The sequence below is a fragment of the Salmo salar genome, chromosome 01, assembly GCF_965601325.2.
Source record: "Salmo salar chromosome 01, fSalSal1, whole genome shotgun sequence".
Lineage (NCBI taxonomy): Eukaryota > Metazoa > Chordata > Actinopteri > Salmoniformes > Salmonidae > Salmo > Salmo salar.
Window position 1 is genome coordinate 160156579 of NC_138291.1, and position 23273 is coordinate 160179851.

The window sequence follows — 23273 nt, forward strand, 5'->3', positions numbered from 1 at the left end:
ATAAAATATATCTCAAATAGGCCTACGCTATTGTTTATTATTGGCCTTTGAGTACATTTTATAGAATAAAATCACGAGTTCATCACGAACAAATATAGCAAATAAACAGCAACCTGCAAAATATTGAAATAAGGGACTCGAAAGCTAATAGGCCGATAGATTTTTTTGCCAACTGCCTATAAGGCAATTGGTGCCATAGTGAAACATGATTATTTTGATTGTATTTATTGATGTTGTTATTACTTTATACATTTTTTTATTCGAAGGATTCTTGGTGTTTGGCTATGTCAACACCTTTACTATGTATTTCTCTAACGAAATTGTAACCCATAATTTAACACAGTGTGTCTGTGTATATGTATGTGTGTGTCTGTGTATGTGTGTGTGTGTTTGTCAGATAAAGGTCCTCATTTCGCTGAATTGAATAAGCTGTAATTAGGGTAAACAACAAGGAGCAAAGCAGTGGCTTCTCTCCCTGGCTGAGATTCCCATAACAAGCCCACATCAATCTTATCCAACATAGAAATACAAATAGACAAACAAACCAATTCGCCCCCTGCAAGTTAATGCAGCGCATCTGAGTGGAAAGTAGACATTTTCACGCGCTCTGGAGATGAGGAGTGACTTTTAATAAAACCACAAGAAAAACAAATGTAATTCTATACGCAGTAGGCCTATTGGAACTGGAGATTTCCAGTGCACCTCTCTCTTTCCACCGGGGGCCTTGGGCATTCGCTGGCGCACCGGGAGTTTCATGCAAGAGTCACAGCGTGTTACCTTTTGCCCGTCACCACCACCAATGCCCGTCACCACTCTCCCGCGTGCATTCTTGTCTCGGGCCACGCACGGTGCAGAGAGCTAACACCGAGGATGGTTTTTGTTGACTCTTTTTCCTTCTTTTTATTCTTCTCCTCTCCTCCTCTTCATCCAGGGTGAATCTAATTCATCGGGCGTCTGTATTCCCTCAATTAGAGAATTCTAAATCGATCTTCCATTTGCAGAAATGCCAGTTTAACAAATTAGATTCTTGTTTCGTGCAGGTGATTTGGTGACAGTCGGGGGATTAGAAGTAATAAATTGTTGTCTTTGAGTTCTGGGGAGGAAAGAGGAGCGAGAAAAGAGAGAGGCGCTGTAGCCAGGGCTACATCCACCAGGTGCGTCGCTTTGCCTCGACGTTTGATCACAAATCCAGGTAGCGCCCGCGGACCACCACCGCATCTCATGCTTCAATTAGCGCCGCTGCCCTCTGCGCGGACTCGATTAGACCGTGATTTATCCGAAATAAATATAATTATGGTTCCAAATAAAATAATCAGCATTGAAGAGCGATTTCCTTAACGAGATGGAGCGGCTGGATGTCACGGAGAGACGCGCGCCTCATTAGGGCGTTAATAAGACTTCGGGGTGATCCCGATAATTATCGAAATCTGTAAAATAAGACAAATGTAACCTTAATTTGTCTGCCCAGTCAGGTTTTTTATCTTGCATAATTAGACTGGTATTTAGGTGTCTTGGGTGCCTTATCCTCGAAAGAGGGTGAATTTAGAGAAAAAATGGCCATGAGATTTAACATTTAGATTCAAATGATATTATTAATATCGGGTGATTTTAACACAGGCTTAGCAACCTAATACATGTTTGTCAGCTTTAATAAATATATTGGCCTACACCAAACATCTTCAAGCAGTTTAGGGTTTTATAAAGACTTAAATAAAAAAATAAAAAATAAAACTAATGGAATGAAATTAATCTTAAATAGGCCATGTACGAAATGAATGTTTTTCCTTTATTTGGTAGGCATATTTTGGTCAGGTAAACAGAAACTATTCAGCCAATTCCACACTGGAACATAAAAAAATATGGTAACCCAAATCAAATCTGGAATTATAGTTTTTAAATGTCTACATTTGCGGACCAAAACAAGCAATGTGAATTTGTGGACAAGCCACAGTGTGACTTGATGCCCAACTAGGCCTACTGGTCAATTCGCAGACAGCCTGTCAGATCCACTGTAGACTGTCTGGTTAGCCATGACAGTGCTGATGATATCACTAGGCTGCATGGACTTCATTGACCAGCGGAGGTCGGTGTCCTGAATTTTTACCTCTAGGAACAGACATCATGCCAATTTCTCTCTATCCAATCCCATGACACAGACAAAAGGACGGATGTTATATGATGATACATAGTTGGATGTAATTTGATATGGTGTAGCTAGCTAGTCTCTCATTCGGATGTTCTTCAGTCCATCACTTATTTTCACTGTTATCTTGATTCTTAAGAACAAATAAACATTAAACTAGGCTAAATATTGAATCAGTCATCATCAAGAAGAATATATCTCCATTCAAGACATTGAGGAACACTTTCTAAATGAATTGATGCAAGACACTACAGTACTATTGTATAGCTTTAACATGAGTTAAACAATTCAACCAGGCTTCATTTGTAGCTGTATAGTTGAAGAAGCAAACCCCCATGGTAAGAAAAGAAATAGGGTTTTATTTGCTGCTTGTGTGAGATTGTACACTCTGGAGAAGGATGTCGAGATCAGACTGCACGTTGATTTCAAATGTAGAAATAAAAAATAAAGAGCGAGAAAAAGATGCTGAACGATTTTGTTTGTCTGTGTTTCCAAACAAGCCCAGATGAATGGAATAGACATTTAAGTAGTGCATTACAGAGTGAGAACATCATCCTTCAAGCTTCACTGAATCCAATACGGTCCTGGCCTCTTTGTACTCCTCTGCTTCAGCCAAGTCCTCTTCTGTTTCCTGCAAACACAAGCACATACAGGATATCAATACTAACACTATCATACCCACTGTTAAAATGACCAACCCAGCAGATAGCATTATACCAAATCTAACTCACCATCTAGAATCAACCCATAGTTAACCTAGCCATTAAAAAGTCCACAGTCAATTCACATGGCTATTCACCAAATGATCATACTAAAGCCCTTTTCCTAACCCTAGCGTAGCCCATTTTTAATAAAATTAACATTTACAATCCACATATTGATTTCACAGTGGAACGGTTCTAGTCAGTAAAAAAAAAGTATGTGAGGGTCACATCTGTGCTAATCGAGTGCTGCTGGGTTCCTATGGTGACCACCGCAGTGACAGAACTGCTAATGAACTGTAATGTGTGTGTGTGTGTGTGTGTTGGAAGGGGTGAGAGTGGGCTTTGGTAGGAGGTGGAGAGGGACACTGTCAACCCCCCCCCCCCCCCCCCAGAGGAGTCATCTGTGATTTCCTCTCTCCTCCTCTCCCTTCCGCACGTGTCTCTCAGTGAGGCCACGGCTGCCTGAGTCCTGCTCTCTGCTAATTGTGAGGACCCTGAGACATGCATATGTGTGGAGGTGGGGTGTGTGTTCCTCAATCTGGCTTCTTATATCGGTCACTAGACAGTCACACACCTGCATGATCAATGTGTCACTATAGACAGTCACACACACACACACCCTGCATGATCAGTGTGTCACTTTAGACAGACACACCTGCACGATCAGCATGTCACTTTAGACAGACACACACACCAACATGGAAGCCAAAAACAGTATCATGGATAAATCTGCAGCAAGAAAGAAAGGAGGATGAGTCTGGTTCCTCAACGTTTCCCTTCCTAACAGAGCCGTGCTTACTAGTATCTGGGACAGGTCAGCGTGTGCTATGGTCAAACGCCTGTGACAGTCTGGAATCATCATCTTGGACTCCTGTAGCACCTCCAACTGAAACACACAGAGAAAACACAGATTATTCATCAACACCACCATCTTCATTACCATCTTCATCATTTAGAAACATATCAGTTGTGTTCTATTTTCTTCAAGGGGTCCTACAAGCAAAACAAGTTTTTCAAAAAGGTTGAAAAACACTGCCTTTGATTGTAATGTATTAAAGGTTGAAAAACAAAGTGTTACAGCTTCAATAGCTCCACTGTGCAGTTCCCTGAAATAGGTTTTGTCTTGGTTTAGTATCCCACATATGCTGTGCTAAGGTTAACATCCCACAACAAGCTCTCTGCCTGCGTGAAAAATGTTATATAGTTATTGATCGGGCAGGGAGTTGGGCAGCAGCAGGGGTCCTCACCTCGCTCTGCCTCCAGCACACATGGGTGAGTGGAGAAGACCAGAGCAGAGAGGTAGCGGCATGAAGATCATGCATGGAGAGGTATTACTACGCCTGTGGGGAAGCTAAGTTGGAGCCTGAGATGTCTGGGTCTGAGATACTCTGGAAAGGCAAAGCGAATGGGGAATTCCCTTGACTGGCATCCTAAAGAGCACAGAGGACTCAGCTAACACTGTTAGTCAAACACACCGCTAAGACATTCTGGAGGTGGACAGACAGGCAGTGATACACACACAGACACGGTGAGGTGGAGAGACAGGCAGTGATGAACACACACACAGACACGGTGAGGTGGAGAGACAGGCAGTGATACACACACAGACACGGTGAGGTGGAGAGACAGGCAGTGATACACACACAGACACGGTGAGGTGGAGAGACAGGCAGTGATACACACACAGACACGGTGAGGTGGAGAGACAGGCAGTGATACACACACAGACACGGTGAGGTGGAGAGAGACAGGCAGTGATACACACACAGACACGGTGAGGTGGAGAGAGACAGGCAGTGATACACACACAGACACGGTGAGGTGGAGAGAGACAGGCAGTGATACACACACAGACACGGTGAGGTGGAGAGAGACAGGCAGTGATACACACACAGACACGGTGAGGTGGAGAGACAGGCAGTGATACACACACACACAGACACGGTGAGGTGGAGAGACAGGCAGTGATACACACACAGACACGGTGAGGTGGAGAGACAGGCAGTGATACACACACACACAGACACGGTGAGGTGGAGAGACAGGCAGTGATACACACACAGACACGGTGAGGTGGAGAGACAGGCAGTGATACACACACAGACACGGTGAGGTGGAGAGACAGGCAGTGATGAACACAGACACGGTGAGGTGGAGAGACAGGCAGTGATACACACACAGACACGGTGAGGTGGAGAGACAGGCAGTGATGAACACAGACACGGTGAGGTGGAGAGACAGGCAGTGATACACACACACAGACACGGTGAGGTGGAGAGACAGGCAGTGATGAACACACAGACACGGTGAGGTGGAGAGAGACAGGCAGTGATACACACACAGACACGGTGAGGTGGAGAGACAGGCAGTGATACACACACACACACAGACACGGTGAGGTGGAGAGACAGGCAGTGATGAACACAGACACGGTGAGGTGGAGAGACAGGCAGTGATACACACACACACAGACACGGTGAGGTGGAGAGACAGGCAGTGATGAACACACAGACACGGTGAGGTGGAGAGACAGGCAGTGATGAACACAGACACGGTGAGGTGGAGAGACAGGCAGTGATGAACACAGACACGGTGAGGTGGAGAGACAGGCAGTGATGAACACAAACACGGTGAGGTGGAGAGAGACAGGCAGTGATGAACACAGACACGGTGAGGTGGAGAGACAGGCAGTGATGAACACAGACACGGTGAGGTGGAGAGAGACAGGCAGTGATGAACACAGACACGGTGAGGTGGAGAGAGACAGGCAGTGATGAACACAGACACGGTGAGGTGGAGACAGGCAGTGATGAACACAGACACGGTGAGGTGGAGAGACAGGCAGTGATGAACACAGACACGGTGAGGTGGAGAGACAGGCAGTGATACACACACAGACACGGTGAGGTGGAGAGACAGGCAGTGATGAACACAGACACGGTGAGGTGGAGAGAGACAGGCAGTGATGAACACACAGAGACGGTGAGGTGGAGAGACAGGCAGTGATGAACACAGACACGGTGAGGTGGAGAGACAGGCAGTGATGAACACAGACACGGTGAGGTGGAGAGAGACAGGCAGTGATACACACACAGACACGGTGAGGTGGAGAGAGACAGGCAGTGATACACACACAGACACGGTGAGGTGGAGAGAGACAGGCAGTGATACACACACAGACACGGTGAGGTGGAGAGACAGGCAGTGATGAACACACAGACACGGTGAGGTGGAGAGACAGGCAGTGATACACACACAGACACGGTGAGGTGGAGAGAGACAGGCAGTGATACACACACAGACACGGTGAGGTGGAGAGACAGGCAGTGATACACACACAGACACGGTGAGGTGGAGAGACAGGCAGTGATGAACACAGACACGGTGAGGTGGAGAGAGACAGGCAGTGATGAACACAGACACGGTGAGGTGGGAGAGACAGGCAGTGATGAACACACAGACACGGTGAGGTGGAGAGACAGGCAGTGATGAACACAGACACGGTGAGGTGGAGAGACAGGCAGTGATGAACACAGACACGGTGAGGTGGAGAGAGACAGGCAGTGATGAACACAGACACGGTGAGGTGGAGAGACAGGCAGTGATGAACACAGACACGGTGAGGTGGAGAGACAGGCAGTGATACACACACAGACACGGTGAGGTGGAGAGACAGGCAGTGATACACACACAGACACGGTGAGGTGGAGAGAGACAGGCAGTGATGACACACAGACACGGTGAGGTGGAGAGAGACAGGCAGTGATGAACACAGACACGGTGAGGTGGAGAGACAGGCAGTGATGAACACAGACACGGTGAGGTGGAGAGAGACAGGCAGTGATGAACACAGACACGGTGAGGTGGAGAGACAGGCAGTGATGAACACAGACACGGTGAGGTGGAGAGAGACAGGCAGTGATGAACACAGACACGGTGAGGTGGAGAGACAGGCAGTGATGAACACAGACACGGTGAGGTGGAGAGAGACAGGCAGTGATGAACACAGACACGGTGAGGTGGAGAGACAGGCAGTGATACACACACAGACACGGTGAGGTGGAGAGAGACAGGCAGTGATGAACACAGACACGGTGAGGTGGAGAGAGACAGGCAGTGATGAACACAGACACGGTGAGGTGGAGAGACAGGCAGTGATGAACACAGACACGGTGAGGTGGAGAGAGACAGGCAGTGATGAACACAGACACGGTGAGGTGGAGAGACAGGCAGTGATGAACACAGACACGGTGAGGTGGAGAGAGACAGGCAGTGATGAACACAGACACGGTGAGGTGGAGAGACAGGCAGTGATGAACACAGACACGGTGAGGTGGAGAGAGACAGGCAGTGATGAACACAGACACGGTGAGGTGGAGAGACAGGCAGTGATGAACACAGACACGGTGAGGTGGAGAGACAGGCAGTGATGAACACAGACACGGTGAGGTGGAGAGACAGGCAGTGATGAACACAGACACGGTGAGGTGGAGAGACAGGCAGTGATGAACACAGACACGGTGAGGTGGAGAGACAGGCAGTGATGAACACAGACACGGTGAGGTGGAGAGACAGGCAGTGATGAACACAGACACGGTGAGGTGGAGAGACAGGCAGTGATGAACACAGACACGGTGAGGTGGAGAGAGACAGGCAGTGATGAACACAGACACGGTGAGGTGGAGAGACAGGCAGTGATGAACACAGACACGGTGAGGTGGAGAGACAGGCAGTGATGAACACAGACACGGTGAGGTAGAGGTCAGGTTGCCCTCCCAGTACCAGTGCAGTGGAATGATCCCATCAGCAGCAGGATCAAGACACATAACTAATCCACGCTGCCCTTCATCCATCCATCCACCCACCCTGCATCCATCCTGCCCTCCATCCATCCATCCACCCTGCATCCATCCATCCATCCATCCACCCACCCTGCATCCATCCTGCCCTCCATCCATCCACCCACCCTGCATCCCTCCTGCCCTCCATCCATCCATCCACCCTGCCCTCCATCCATCCAGATCTCCCTCCCTCCAACTATTCAGCCAATTCCACAGTGGAACATAAAAAATATAATGTTAACCCAAATAAAATCTGGAATTATAGTTTTTAAATGTCTACATTTGCGGACCAAAATAAGCAATGTGAATTTGTGGACAAGCCACAGTGTGACTTGATGCCCAACTAGGCCTACTGGTCAATTCGCAGACAGCCTGTCAGATCCACTGTAGGCTGTTTGGTTAGCCATGACAGTACTGCCCTCCATCCATCCACCCTGCCATTCATCCATCCATCCATCCATCCATCCATCCATCCATCCATCCATCCATCCATCCATCCATCCACCCTGCCCTCCATCCATCCACCCTGCCCTCCATCCATCCACCCTGCCCTCCATCCACCCTGCCCTCCATCCATCCATCCATCCATCCAGCCCTCCATTCATCCAGCCCTCCATCCACCCTGCCCTCCATCCATCCATCCATCCATCCATCCACCTTGCCCTCCATCCATCCATCCATCCACCCACTCTCCATCCATCCTGATCTCCATCCATCCTGATCTCCATCCATCCACCCTGCCCTCCATCCTGATCTCCATCCATCCAGATCTCCATCCATCCAGATTTCCATCCATCCAGATCTCCATCCATCCATCCATCCAACCTGCCCTCCATCCTGATCTCCATCCATCCAGATTTCCATCCATCCATCCTGATTTCCATCCATCCATCCTGATCTCCATCCATCCATCCTGATCTCCATCCATCCATCCTGATCTCCATCCATCCGCCTATTGCATGAAAGCATGACAGATGATCTTCTCCACAAGGTGTAATCCCTTGAATAGCTGAGATGAAAACAAAGGTTGTGAGGTAGGGCACACAGAGGACACAAGCCACCGTGGGTCTTTATTGTCTATCACCCTCTCATTCTAATCTAAGCAGGGAAAATGATGGAGGGAGAGAAGGACTAAGAGCGAAAGAGAGCGAGGGAGATGAAGAGGATATGCACCAGCGATCTTCTAGCGGCTGTAAATTACCAGCATGTGTCAGTAATTATCAAACTCCTCCAAAGTTACATAATGTCATTAAATCAGCAAATGACTAAATCGCTAACGATCCCCCCCACCTCCAAGACTAATTGTTCATAATGATACTAAGCTGACCTCATTAAAGTGAATGTAGGGCTACTGGCAATGTCTGTTCGCTACTCTACTAGAATTCTATTTGACAATAGGTTTGTTAAATAAAGCACATTAGAAAGCTTCCACATTTAGCAATGAAGGTCACAAATAAAATGTTGACTAAGAAGAACATTCAGTGTGATTTAAGCTATAATGCATCCCTTTTAAACCACTTCCTAACACTTTCCATTAAGTTGCTCTTATACCTGTGTAGTAACAAAGTAACATTGTACAGCATTTTAACATCTTGTATAAAAAAAATATCTCTAAAATCCATTCAATATCCAAGCACAAAACAATACTAAATGACTATGTAACAACTTAATAATGCAACGTTACTATAGTTATAACATCGTTACTTTACAGCTATAAAAGCAACTTCATGTAAAGTATGGGTTGGCCTATGTATGTAAAGTATGTTTACAACTGAATGTAAACATCCTTTATTCTCCTGTGTTTTTACCCACCTGTTTCTTGATGACATACTTGGCCTCGGAGTCGGCCTCTTCATCGCAGGCCTCTGCTTTCAGTCGTTCAATCTTCTCCTCCTGCTGCCTGGTCTCCTTGACGTACATGACCTTCTCCTTCACCAGCCTGGGGAGTAAATAACAGATGACAAGACACAGTACAGTGTAGTTAAACACAACACAATAAAAACGAATCAAAGTTCATGCCTACTAGATTAGTTAACACAAACACCAGAAGCTGTATCATTGAAGCCCTCAAGACGTCAAGGAGGAGGAGTTCTCATTCAACTAACCACCAGGTGAAGTAATAGTAACCTAACCGATATGTCCAGTGTGGGTATAATACAACTGTGGGTCTACTACGGTACAGCCCCATGCCCTCCTTGCCTGATCACCACACTTATCTGACGGTCTCCCCTTAACTGCCACCTCTAGCAGGACACACACTACTGGGCCTTTCTACCATTAATTGATCATCAATTTAGTTTCAAATTTGGACCAAGTCAGGTGATAAATGGACCACTCTTCCTTGATTGTTAGTGAAAATGGGCTTGAGTACATTGATAAATGTTGATTATTTATCAATTACGGACCAAATGGAACTAAATCTATTAAATCAATTCAGATCTTCATTGGCATAATGGAGTTTGAAAATATTGCTATTGATAATGATTCCCGACTAATAGTATTTTTCCGGCTGCAGCTTTGCTTGTCGGGATGACAACGTGGAATTCATTTTTCATAAAATCAGCTGTGTGCGTTGGTTCATGTGCAATCCTTCATTAATCAGGTCCATTACCCAGAAACACCCTCTCCTCAGTGTTGCTGTGGCGCCTTGCTTAGCTGAGGAAGCCAACGGCACTCTGTCATATTTTACGTCAATTATCGCTCATTTTAATACGTTTCCATCAAGATGCTGTTTAAACGGGCAGCATATGCAACAACGAACAGCAGAGGAGCCCTCCACCTCTCTTTTCCTCTCCTCCTCTCTCAGGCTTTACACCGAATGAAGGATGTCACCTCTGAGGTTATTTAGAGGAAAAGGCAGCAGCAATGAGGGAGAGGGGAAGGAGAGGAAAGGGGGATTTAAATAATTTGAATAAAACTGAAGGACAGTCTAATAAAAATGTCCACCCCCACCTTCTCTCATCTAGACCTGATGTTAATGTTTTATTTCTCTCAGGCTGGGTCTAGGAGCGCTGTGTGTGTGAATGAGGGGTGGGGTCGTGGCTGCTTTTAAATAGACCTGCCACCCTGGACTTAATGGAAAAGGCATCTCTCTGGAAAATAAGGAAGAAAAGGGAATTAGAGCTCCGACACGCATTCGGCCGCTGCCTCCTCCAACAGCACTGTATTTTTGAGCCCCGGCCTAGCCCAATGCCGAATGACAAAGCCAAATTACTGTTGTCATTTTATTAAGGGTATCTGCCTCGCTAGGGCAGAGAAGAGGTACTGACTGGAATGTACAACACCACAAAGCCACTGGAACAGGCCTTACTATGCCTTACTCGCTCTCTCTCTCTCTCTCTCATATGAGGAATGAGAGTCGCTCTCTCTCTCTCTCTCTCATATGAGGAATGAGAGAGAGAGAGAGAGAGAGAGAGAGAGAGAGAGAGAGAGAGAGAGAGAGAGCGGGGGAGAGAGAGAGAGAGCGGGAGAGAGAGAGAGGAGCGGGGAGAGAGAGAGAGCGGGAGAGAGAGAGAGCGGGAGAGAGAGAGAGCGGGAGAGAGAGAGAGCGGGAGAGAGAGAGAGCGGGAGAGAGAGAGAGCGGGAGAGAGAGAGAGCGGGAGAGAGAGAGAACGGGAGCGAGCGAGCGAGCGCGAGAGAGAGAGAGAGCGAGGGAGAGAGAGAGCGAGGGAGAGAGAGCGAGGGAGAGAGAGCGAGGGAGAGAGAGAGAGCGAGGGAGAGAGAGAGCGAGGGAGAGAGAGAGCGAGGGAGAGGGAGAGCGAGGGAGAGAGAGAGAGAGCGGGAGACAGAGAGAGAGCGAGGGAGACAGAGAGAGAGCGGGGGAGAGAGAGAGCGAGGGAGAGAGAGAGCGAGGGAGAGCGAGGGAGAGCGGGAGAGCGAGAGAGAGAGAGCGAGGGAGAGAGCGAGGGAGAGAGAGAGCGAGGGAGAGGGAGAGCGAGGGAGAGAGAGAGAGAGCGGGAGACAGAGAGAGAGCGAGGGAGAGAGAGAGCGGGAGACAGAGAGAGAGAGAGAGCGGGGGAGAGAGAGAGAGCGGGAGACAGAGAGAGAGCGGGGGAGAGAGAGAGAGAGAGCGGGGGAGAGAGAGAGAGAGAGCGAGGAGAGAGAGAGAGAGAGCGAGGGAGAGAGAGAGCGAGCGGGAGAGAGAGAGAGAGCGAGGGAGACAGAGAGAGCGAGCGGGAGAGAGAGAGAGAGCGAGGGAGACAGAGAGAGAGCGGGAGACAGAGAGAGAGCGAGGGAGACAGAGAGAGAGCGGGAGACAGAGAGAGAGAGAGCGGGGGAGAGAGAGAGAGCGGGAGACAGAGAGAGAGCGGGGGAGAGAGAGAGAGAGAGCGGGGGAGAGAGAGAGAGAGAGCGAGGGAGAGAGAGAGAGAGCGAGCGGGAGAGAGAGAGAGCGAGCGGGAGAGAGAGAGCGGGAGAGAGAGAGAGAGCGGGAGAGCGAGGGAGAGAGAGCGAGAGCGAGGGAGAGAGAGCGAGGGAGGGAGAGAGAGAGAGAGGGAGAGAGAGAGAGGGAGAGAGAGAGCGAGGGAGAGAGAGAGAGCGAGGGAGAGAGAGAGCGAGGGAGAGAGAGAGAGAGAGCGAGGGAGAGAGAGAGAGAGAGCGAGGGAGAGAGAGAGAGAGAGCGAGGGAGAGAGAGAGAGAGAGCGAGGGAGAGAGAGAGAGAGAGCGAGGGAGAGAGAGAGAGAGAGCGAGGGAGAGAGAGAGAGAGAGCGAGCGGAGAGAGAGAGAGAGCGAGGGAGAGAGAGAGAGAGAGCGAGCGGGAGAGAGAGAGAGCGAGCGGGAGAGAGAGAGAGCGAGCGGGAGAGAGAGAGCGAGCGGGAGAGAGAGAGCGAGCGGGAGAGAGAGAGCGAGCGGGAGAGAGAGAGCGAGCGAGCGAGAGAGCGAGCGAGCGAGCGGGAGAGAGAGCGAGCGGGAGAGAGAGAGAGCGGGAGAGAGAGAGAGCGGGAGAGAGAGAGAGCGGGAGAGAGAGAGAGCGGGAGAGAGAGAGAGCGGGAGAGGAGAGAGCGGGAGAGAGAGAGAGCGGGAGGAGAGAGAGCGAGGGGAGAGAGAGCGAGCGGGAGAGAGAGCGAGCGGGAGAGAGAGCGAGCGGGAGAGAGAGAGCGGGGGAGAGAGAGCGGGGGAGAGAGAGCGGGGGAGAGAGAGCGGGGAGAGAGAGAGCGGGGGAGAGAGAGAGCGGGGGAGAGAGAGCGCGGGAGAGAGAGAGCGCGGGAGAGAGAGAGCGCGGGAGAGAGAGAGAGCGGAGAGAGAGAGCGCGGAGAGAGAGAGAGCGGAGAGAGAGAGGCGGGAGAGAGAGAGCGGGAGAGAGAGCGCGGGGGAGAGGAGAGAGAGCGCGGGGAGAGAGAGAGAGAGTGCGGGGGGAGAGAGAGAGAGTGCGGGGGAGAGAGAGAGCGCGGGGGAGAGAGAGAGCGCGGGGGAGAGAGAGAGCGCGGGGGAGAGAGAGAGCGCGGGGGAGAGAGAGAGCGCGGGGGAGAGAGAGAGCGCGGGGAGAGAGAGAGCGCGGGGGAGAGAGAGAGCGCGGGGAGAGAGAGAGAGCGCGGGGGAGAGAGAGAGAGCGCGGGGGGAGAGAGAGAGCGCGGGGGAGAGAGAGAGCGCGGGGGAGAGAGAGAGCGCGGGGGAGAGAGAGAGCGCGGGGGAGAGAGAGAGCGCGGGGGAGAGAGAGAGAGAGCGCGGGGGAGAGAGAGAGCGCGGGGGAGAGAGAGAGAGAGCGCGGGAGAGAGAGAGAGAGCGCGGGAGAGAGAGAGAGAGAGCGGGAGAGAGAGAGAGAGAGCGGGAGAGAGAGAGAGAGAGCGCGGGGGGGAGAGAGAGAGACAGGAAGAAATAGTAGGGTAGAGTACAGGGAGAGCAAAGGCAGTCTGTTCCATCTGACTGTGAACAGAGGCTGCAGGTTCCCTTATCAAGGTCATGCTGGAGCCACTGAATGGGTAATGGATCTCTCCTTACTTTATACCCCAGTAAAATATTACATTTCTAGCACAGCTAATGATGAAATTAACCTATTCTGAATGGGAAAGGAATGAGAATGGAGATGTTTTATAATGTAAAGGAAGCCATTCTAGAATGGAGATGTGTTTGAACCTGCACCACCTCTCATTACACCAGCGGGCCTACAGTTTCTCCATCAGACACCCTCTCTGTGACATCACCGCCATTACCCACACTCATCAGGGAGCCCCGTTAGTAATGTGACCCTAATCAAAATAAGATCGATAGCACATTTACACAAAGGGCCAGGGACAGAGGGAACCAGGGGGGAGAGCAAGACCGAGAGAAATCCTCTTCATACTTAGACCTACATTACAATTTATGGATTAGCAAATAGACCTATTTTGACACCCAGTGCGTTATGACAGAATTTTTTCAATAGAAGCTCTGAGTAGCTTTCAGGAGATTAGCCTGAATGAAAATATCAAATGTCTGCAACAGAAAGAAAAGTATGCTGGAATTAAAAGTATAATAACAGTGATTAGGGAATTAGATCTTATCCTGACTGCTTTTGTTTGTTCAACTGAAAAAACAACAGATGATGGTCAGATGTTGGACTGTGGGGACTGAATGCCCTGTCAGGAAAAACATCAGTCATTTGCACCCAGGATATAATAATAATTGCACCCAGAACCTAATACTCTGTTTCACGGAATCGTGGCTCTCTCCGGAAATACTGCCCCCGTCCATACAGCCATCTGGGTTCTCAGTGCACTGCGGAGACAGGAATAAAGAACTCTCCAGGAAGAAGAACGGCGGTGGTGTATCTTTTATGATCAACTACTTACGGTGTGGTTGTGGTAACGTACAGCAACTCAAGTCCTTTTGTTCACCCGACCTAGAATACCTCACAATCAAATGCCGACCGTATTACCTCACAAAAGAATTCTCTTTGGTTATAGTCACAGCGGTGTATATTCCCCCTCGAGCCAATACCACAACGGCCCTCAAGGAACTACACTGGACTTTGTGGAAACTGGAAACCACATATCCTGAGGCTGCATTTATTGTAGCTGTGGATATTAACAAAGCAAATTTGAAGAAAACGCTACCAAAGTACTATAGTACTCATGCATTAAAAACTCTCTTACATTGTTACTCCCCCTTCCGGGATGGCTACAAGGCCCTCCCCCGCCCTCCCTTAGACATATCAGATCACGACTCCATCCTGCTCCTATAGGCAGAAACTCAAACAGGAAGTACCCGTGCTAAGGTCTATTCAATGCTGGTCTGACCAATCGGAATCCATGCTTCAAGATTGTTTTGATCACATGGACTGGGATATGTTCCGGGTTGCCTCTGAGAATAACATTGACGTATACACAGACACGGTGACCGAGTTCATCAGGAAGTGTATATATATTTTTATTTAACCTTTATTTAACCACACAGGTTCGTCAATAACAAATTCTTATTTACAATGACGGCCTACCCCGGACGACGCTGGGCCAATTTTATGCAGCCCTGTGGGATTCCCAATCATAGCCGGGTGTGATGCAGCCTGGATTCGAACCAGGTACTGCAGTGATGCCTCTAGCACTGACATGCAGTGTCTTAGACCACTGTGCCACTCGGGAGTCAAATAGGCAAAACATCAGTACAGAGAAAGTGGAGTCGCAATTCAACGGCTCAGACGAGAGACCTATGTGGTATAGGGGATGTTGTTCCCACTGTGACTATTAAAGCCTACCCAAACCAAAAACCATGGATAGATGGTAGCATTCACACAAAACTGAAAGTGCTAACCACCGCATTTAACCACAAGGTGACTGGGAATATGGTTGATTACAAACAGTGTAGTTATTCCCTCTGTAAGGCAATCAAATAGGCAAAACATCAGTGCAGAGAAAGTGGAGTCGCAATACAACGGCTCAGACACGAGACATATGTGGCAGGGTCTACAGACAATCATTGATTACAAAAGGAAAACTAGCCACGTCGCGGACATTGACGTCTTGTTCCCAGATAAGCTAAACACCTTCTTTGCCCGCTTTGAGGATAACACAGTGCCACCGACGCGGCCCGCTCCCAAGGACTGTGGGTCTCGCTCTCTGTGGCCGATGTGAGTAAGCCATTTAAGCGTGTTAACCCTCGCAAGGCTGCCGGCCCAGACTGCATCCCTAGCCGCGTCCTCAGACCAGCTGGCTGAAGTGTTTACGGAAATATTCAATCTCTCCCTATCCCGGTCTGCTGTCCCCACTTGCTTCAAGATGTCCATCATTGTTCCTGTACCCAAGAAAGCAAAGGTAACTGAACTAAATGACTATCGCCCCGTAGCACTCACTTCTGTCATCATGAAGTGCTTTGAGAGGCTAGTTAAGGATCATATCACCTCCACCTTACACCATAGACCCACTCCAAATTGCATACCACCTCAATAGATCCACAGACGATGCAATCACACTGCCCTATCCCATCTGGAAAAGAGGAATACCTAAGTAAGAATGCTGTTCATTGACTGTAGCTCAGCCTTCAACACCATAGTACCCTTCAAGCTCATCATTAAGCTTGGGGCCCTGGGTATGAACCCTACCCTGTACAGCTGTGTCCTGGACTTCCTGATGGGGCGCCCCCATGTGGTGAAGGCAGGAAACAACAAGGGTGCATGCTCAGCCTCCTCCTGTACTCCCTGTTCACCCATGACTGCGTGGCCACGCACGCCTCCAACTCAATAATCAAGTTTGCAGACGACAACAGTAGTAGGCCTGATTACCAACAATGACGAGACAGCCTACAGGGAGGAGGTGAGGGCCCTGGCGGAGTGGTGCCAGGAAAATAACCTCTCCCTCAACAAAACAAAGGAATTGATCGTGGACTTCGGGAGACAGAAAAGGGAGCACGCAGCGGAGAAGGTGAAAAGCTTCAAGTTCCTCAGAGTACACATTAGAGGTCGACCGATTATAATTTTTCAACACCGATACCAATACTAATTGTTGGGGGTGCCAAAAAAAAGCCGATACCGATTTATCAGCCGATTTTTTTTATTTATTTGTAATAATGACAATTACAACAATACTGAATGAACACTTATTTTAACTTAATATAATACATCAATTAAATCAATTTAGCCTCAAATAAATAATGAAACATGTCCAATTTGGTTTAAATAATGCAAAAACAAAGTGTTGGAGAAGAAAGTAAAAGTGCAATATGTGCCATGTAAAAAAGCTAACGTTTAAGTTCCTTGCTCAGAACATGAGAACATATGAAAGCTGGTGGTTCCTTTTAACATGAGTCTTCAATATTCCCAGGTAAGAAGTTTTAGGTTGTAGTTATTATAGGAATTATAGGACTATTTCTCTCTATACGATTTGTATTTCATATACCTTTAACTATTGGATGTTCTTATAGGCACTTTAGTATTGCCAGTGTAACAGTATAGCTTCCGTCCCTCTCCTCGCTCCTACCTGGGCTCGAACCAGGAACACATCGACAACAGCCACCCTCGAAGCAGCGTTACCCATGCAGAGCAAGGGGAACAACTACTCCAAGTCTCAGAGCGAGTGACGTTTGAAACGCTATTAGCGCGCACCCTGCTAACTAGCTAGCCATTTCACATCGGTTACACCAGCCTAATCTTGGGAGTTGACAGGCTTGAAGTCATAAACAGCTTGAAGCACAGCGAAGGGCTGCTGGCAAAATGCACGAATGTGCTGTTTGAATGAACGAGCCTGCTGGTGCCTACCATCGCTCAGTCAGACTGCTCTATCAAATCATAGACTTAATTATAACATAATAACACACAGAAATACGAGCATTAGGTCATTAATATGGTCGAATCCGGAAACTATCATCTCGAAAACAAAACGTTTTTTCCTGTCAGTGAAATACGGAACCGTTCCGTATTTTATCTAACGGGTGGCATCCATAAGTCTAAATATTCCTGTTACATTGCACAACCTTCAATGTTATGTCATAATTACGTACAATTCTGGCAAATTAGTTTGCAACGAGCCAGGCGGCCCAAACTGTTGCATATACCCTGACTCTGCGTGCAATGAACGCATAATGACACAATTTCACCTGGTTAATATTGCCTGCTAACCTGGATTTCTTTTAGCTAAATATGCAGGTTTAAAAATATATACTTCTGTGTATTGATTATAAGAAAGGCATTGATGTTTATGGTTAGGTACAGTCGTGCAACGATTGTGCTTTTTTCGCAAATGCGCTTTTGTTAAATCATCCCCCGTTTGGCGAAGTCAGCTGTCTTTGTTAGGAAGAAATAATCTTCACAGTTCGCAATGAGCCAGGCGGCCCAAACTGCTGCTGTAAAAAAATATATATACATTTTTATTTTTTATTTAAGATTTCCGATTGTTATGAAAACTTGAAATTGGCCATTCTGATTAATCGGTCGACCTCTAGTACACATCACTGACAATCTGAAATGGTCCACCCACACAGACAGTGTTGTGAAGGTGAAACAATGCCTCTTCAACCTCAGGAGGCTGAAGAAATTTGGCTTGGCCCCCAAGACCTTCAGAAACTTTTACAGATGTACAATTGAGAGAATCCTGTCGGGCTGTATCACCGCCTGGTACGGCAACTAAACCGCCCGCAACCGCAGGGCTCTCCAGAGGGTGGTGCGTTGTGTGGGGGCACACTGCCTGCCCTCCAGGATACCTAAAGCACCCGATGTCACAGGAAAGCCAAAAGATCATCAAGGACAACAACCACCTGAGCCACTACCTGTTCACCCCGCTATCATCCAGAAGGCGAGGTCAGTACAGGTAGGTGCATCAAAGCTGGAACAGAGAGACTGAAAAACAGCTTCCATCAAAAGGCAATCAGACCGTTAAATAGCCATCATTAGCCGGCTACCACCCGGTTACTCAACCCTGCAACTTAGAGGTTGCTGCCCTATGTACTGTACATAGACATGGAATCACTGGTCACTTTAATCATGTTTACATACTGTTTTACTCGTTTCATATGGATACTGTATTTTAGTCAATGCCATTCCGACATTGCTCATCGTAATATTGATATATTTCTTAATTCCATTCTTTTACTTTTAGACTCGTGTGTATTTTTGTGAATTGTTAGATAATACTGCATTGTTGGAGGTAGGAACACAAGCATTTCGCTACAAGCGCAATAACATCTGCTTAATCTGTATGTGACCACAACAACTTGATTTGTGCAACTAAGCGAAAACCATGATTGCCTTTTCAACAAAAAGAGGCTGGCTCAGATGAGAATGAGTTTGCAGAAAATTAGCTTCAGTGCATCAAATGCCTGCATTTAGGCCTGTTTACAATTGTGCCGTCACTGGTCATTAATAGGCCTGTAGCCAACATTCACATGGAAACGTAGCTACAAAGCCTGATCTATATGGCTCTGATGAATGACAAGAGAATACAATGGTAGCAGTACTATCCATCCTGCCAGTTAGCTAGCTAGCAAGCTTGTAGTATAATAAGGCCAGATAGCCTCTGCTTATTGCGCACCTGCTAAGTGAATGCAAAGCATGTTAGCTTGTATGCTAGCTGTTAACAGTTACAGGCAACACAACAGGGATGACTTGCTAACCTTAGCACAAGCGTACTTGTTATAAACACGTTGTATGAAATGCGAAAATGTCACTCAACAACATACAATTTAGATTATTCAAATATGTTAAGAATTACAGGTTATTGTGTCGTTACGGCCATATTTTGACTGACAATTCACACACCTCCCTAAAGCACCGTTGTATAGTTAAATATATGCCGGCGAAGTACTCTCGAAGCACAGTCTGACTTCTGTCTCGAGCCGAAGTAGATATCCGCGGCCTTGTGGGTATAGCATGGGTGTAGCATGTTAGCCAGTTAACTAGCTAGCCTGCTATCTTTTAAATATTTTATTAAGTAAAAACTGCACTTACCGCTTTACTACGCCAGTCTTGATTTTGATCTGTCGTATTCTTGGATCTGCCATGTTAACTGATATTCTCAAAAGAAACAATAAGCGGATAGTCAATCGAAAAACGGTGAAACTATTGCTATCCAACACAGCACAATAATATCACGAAATCCTGGGCAGATTACTGTGAGTGAGCATGCGCACTATGTGCTGCGGGAGAGGAGGAGAGCGCATCACAGTCATTGAACACGTTTTCTTCTTCTTCCTCTTCTTTGTTTGACTTTCCGGCAGACTAGACGCTGTGTTGCATATGGCTTCCTTTCTTAGGTCGGAATGATGGTTGCAAATTGTGGTCACAAACAAAAAAAGATAAAAGGGGAACGAGAAAATCTTAAATTGCAGCACTATCTTATCCTGCACCTATACACTATCCCAAAAAACCCACCACCCCATCCCATTACTTTGTCCCTAAACGATATTACAGCAGGGCGTTGGCCTGGGAGGATGGAACCCCTTCTCTCAAAACTTCCTGTAGATCTTCTGCACTAAAATCTTTTATACCCATATATGTATCTGCTGCTGCAACTACCACATATATCTTCTGTTATTTTCTGCTCCATCAGCGCAGTGCAGATGATCACCTTGGCTATAAATGCAAGAAAGTGCTTTCTCCATCCCAACTGTACACTCTCTCAGACTATGTCCTCCTGCACATTTCTCACATCGAGGGATCTCCTTTCCACATACTGCTGCAACATGTCTGAATCCTTGGCACCTATAGCACCATAGCGGGCAGTGGAGGAAACATTACCCAATTTTACTTGAGTAAAAGTAAAGATATCTTCATTGGAAAAGACTCAAATAAATGTGAAAGTCACCCAGTAAAATACTACTTGAGTAAAAGTCTAAAACTATTTGGTTTTAAATATACTTAAGTATCAAAAGTAAATGTAATTGCTAAAATATACTTTAGTATCAAAAGTAAAAGTAGAAATAATTTCACATTCCTTATATTAAGCAAACCAGACAGCACGATTTTCTTGTTTTCATTTATTTATGGATAGCCAGGGGCACACCCCAAAACTTAGACAATCATTTACAAATGAAGCATTTGTGTTTAGTGAGTCTGCCAGATCAGAGCCAGTGGGGATGTTCAGGGATGTTCTCTTGATAAGTGCGTGAATTGGACCATTTTCCTGTCCTGCTAAGCATTCGAAATGTAACGCTTAGGCCTACATTTGGGTGTCATTGAAAATGTATGGAGTAAAAAGTACATTATTTTCTTAAGGAATGTAGTGGAGTAAAAGTAAAAGTTGTCAAAAATATAAATAGTAAAGTAAAGTACAAATACCTCCCCCAAAAAACACTTAGTACTTTAAACTATTACACCACTTGTAGCGGGTTCGGAACATAGGCCCTCACAGAATAGCAAATAAATCAAATCAAATTGTATTGGTCACATACACGTGTTTCGCAGATGTTAATGCGAGTGTAGCGAAATGCTTGTGCTTCTAGTTCGGACAGCGCAGCAATATCTAACAAGTAATATCTAACAATTTCACAACAAATACCAAATACACACAAATATAAGTAAAGGAATGGAATTAAGAACATATCTGTATGTAATAACACAACATTTTCTGGGCTAACAATGTAAGAAATAATACATTAAAAAAATGAAATACTGCAAAGTTTCCTAAGAACGAGAAGCGAGGCAGCCCTCTCTGTCGGGCACCATTTCTGAAAATATAATCTAACCTGACTTTATCAGCTAGAAACTCTGTGTCAAAGCTCAACAGACAGGCTATTCTCAGTCTCGCCATTGCCACCGGGTCTACATTTCACCAAACGGCGGGCATCCTAAACACCAGGAATATACTTTTTCATTTGATCCACCTCTACACTCAACTCTACCCCACTGATCCCTCGTTTGAGGGTGCCCTGCTCCAGAAAGAAAAGCATGACACAGGTTGAGCCCCGAGTCGCGTGACGTCAGGTGCCCGTTTTCTCTGGACAGAGGATGCACAAAAAATCGAAACAATTCCACTTCTCTAAACTTTCACAGATGTAACCATTCCCAGTTTGTCCTTTACCAAACTTGACACAACATATGGGTCGGCCAAAAAGCAGGAATCCACTATTTCCAAAAATGGCACTCCTACCGGTCCAAAATCATCTCCAGTAGGATTCACAGGGCAAACATTGAAAGTCACACCTGTCATGGCAAGTAGGTCCACTTCATCCTGGTCTGGCTTAACTTCAGAGTGCTCACCACTGCCGACTAACTCCATTTCGAGATCCTCAAGGTTCTCAAAAGAGCATCTATGTAGATTCATAAGTTGGTTTGTATTCAGGAGATGAAGGTACTGTATGTACTCAGAGGAAGGTGTACACAGGAGATGAAGGTCTGAATTTAGCCCCATTCTTACATGCTGACCACACCACCCTCGTTTCGCGTGTGCGAGCGTTGAGAAAATAAATGTACACATACATGTTATTCAACCATTTCACCCAAACTGCTTGTGCGCGTCAACGAGCGTCTGCATAGCCAGGTGCTAAAATAGAACTTGGTTATATTTTTGATGCTTAACGGGCTGCAAGTCCCGCCTCTCCCATCTCTTCATTGGTTTTTAGGAACATATACCCATGTGGGTGATTGAAAGCTGAACTGAGGTCCACACTCCACTCCAGTCCAGTTGTTGGTGGTAATGCACCTTAAAGTTAGTTGCCAACCATCATATAAAGTCCACAGAAGAAGAAGAAGAGATTACTAGAAACTAACTAGGTTTTATCAGTGGACTAATTGTTGAAGTAGAGAACACACGATTGTGTGTGACTCAGAATGGGTCAAAATTCTGCAAAGATCCAGGAAAAAAAGGACCTTGTGTACTTCAGGTAAAATAACAACCCAATGTTTACATCCCAGGAGAAATTAGCTAGCAACAGCAAGCTAGCTAGCTAAATGTCCATGAATGTTTAATGTGTTTTGACCTGTCCCCAAATGATTGTAGTTAGTTCAAAGTTCGTTTTGATATTTCAACATGCGTGTCCAGATCGCGTCTGTTGTGGATGGACAAAATGAACATGCGCGCGATGGCATACACATATATGTTGTTCAATAATTTCATCCAAACTGCTGGCGCGTGTCAACAAGTGTCTGCATAGCCAGGCACTAAAATAGAACTTGGTTATATTTTTTATGCTTGATGCTCTGCAAGTCCCGCCTCTCCCATCTCTTCGTCGGTTTTTAGGAGCATATACCCATGTGGGTGATTTGCACATCATTATAACACTGTACATAGCTATAATATGACATTGGAAATGTCTCTATTCCTCCAAAACTTTTGTGAGTGTAATGTTTACTTTTGATTGTTTATTTCACTTTTGTTTATTATCTATTTCACTTGCTTTGGCAATGTAAACACATTCTTCCCATGCCAATAAAGCCCTTTGAATTGAATTTGAATTGATTGAAAGATGAACTGAGGTTTACACTCCAGGCCAGTTGGTGGTGGTAATGGACCTTAAAGTTTGTTGTCAACTGCCATATAAAGTCCATAGAATAATTATAAGAAGAAGATTGAAGGAGGAGAGATTACTAGAAACTAACTATGTTTGCCCCTTTTATCTGTGGATGAATTATTGGAATAGAGAACACACGATTTTGTGTGACTCAAAATGGATCTGGTGTGTCTGGTGTGGATGGACAAAATCAACATGCGAGCGATGGCGGATGCACACGCGTGCCCCGTTCTAGTC

At 46.7% G+C, this 23273-nt stretch overlaps 1 protein-coding gene across 1 annotated transcript; it reads right to left on the reverse strand.

Moving 5' to 3' along the window:
• Positions 1 to 1766: 1766 nt before the first annotated feature.
• On the reverse strand, positions 1767 to 19712 carry tbca (tubulin cofactor a). The gene is given in 4 exon segments (NM_001140987.1): positions 1767 to 2774; positions 3647 to 3733; positions 9501 to 9627; positions 19537 to 19712. Coding segments are annotated over 4 exon segments (348 nt in total). The 5' UTR covers positions 19590 to 19712; the 3' UTR covers positions 1767 to 2693.
• Positions 19713 to 23273: the final 3561 nt, after the last annotated feature.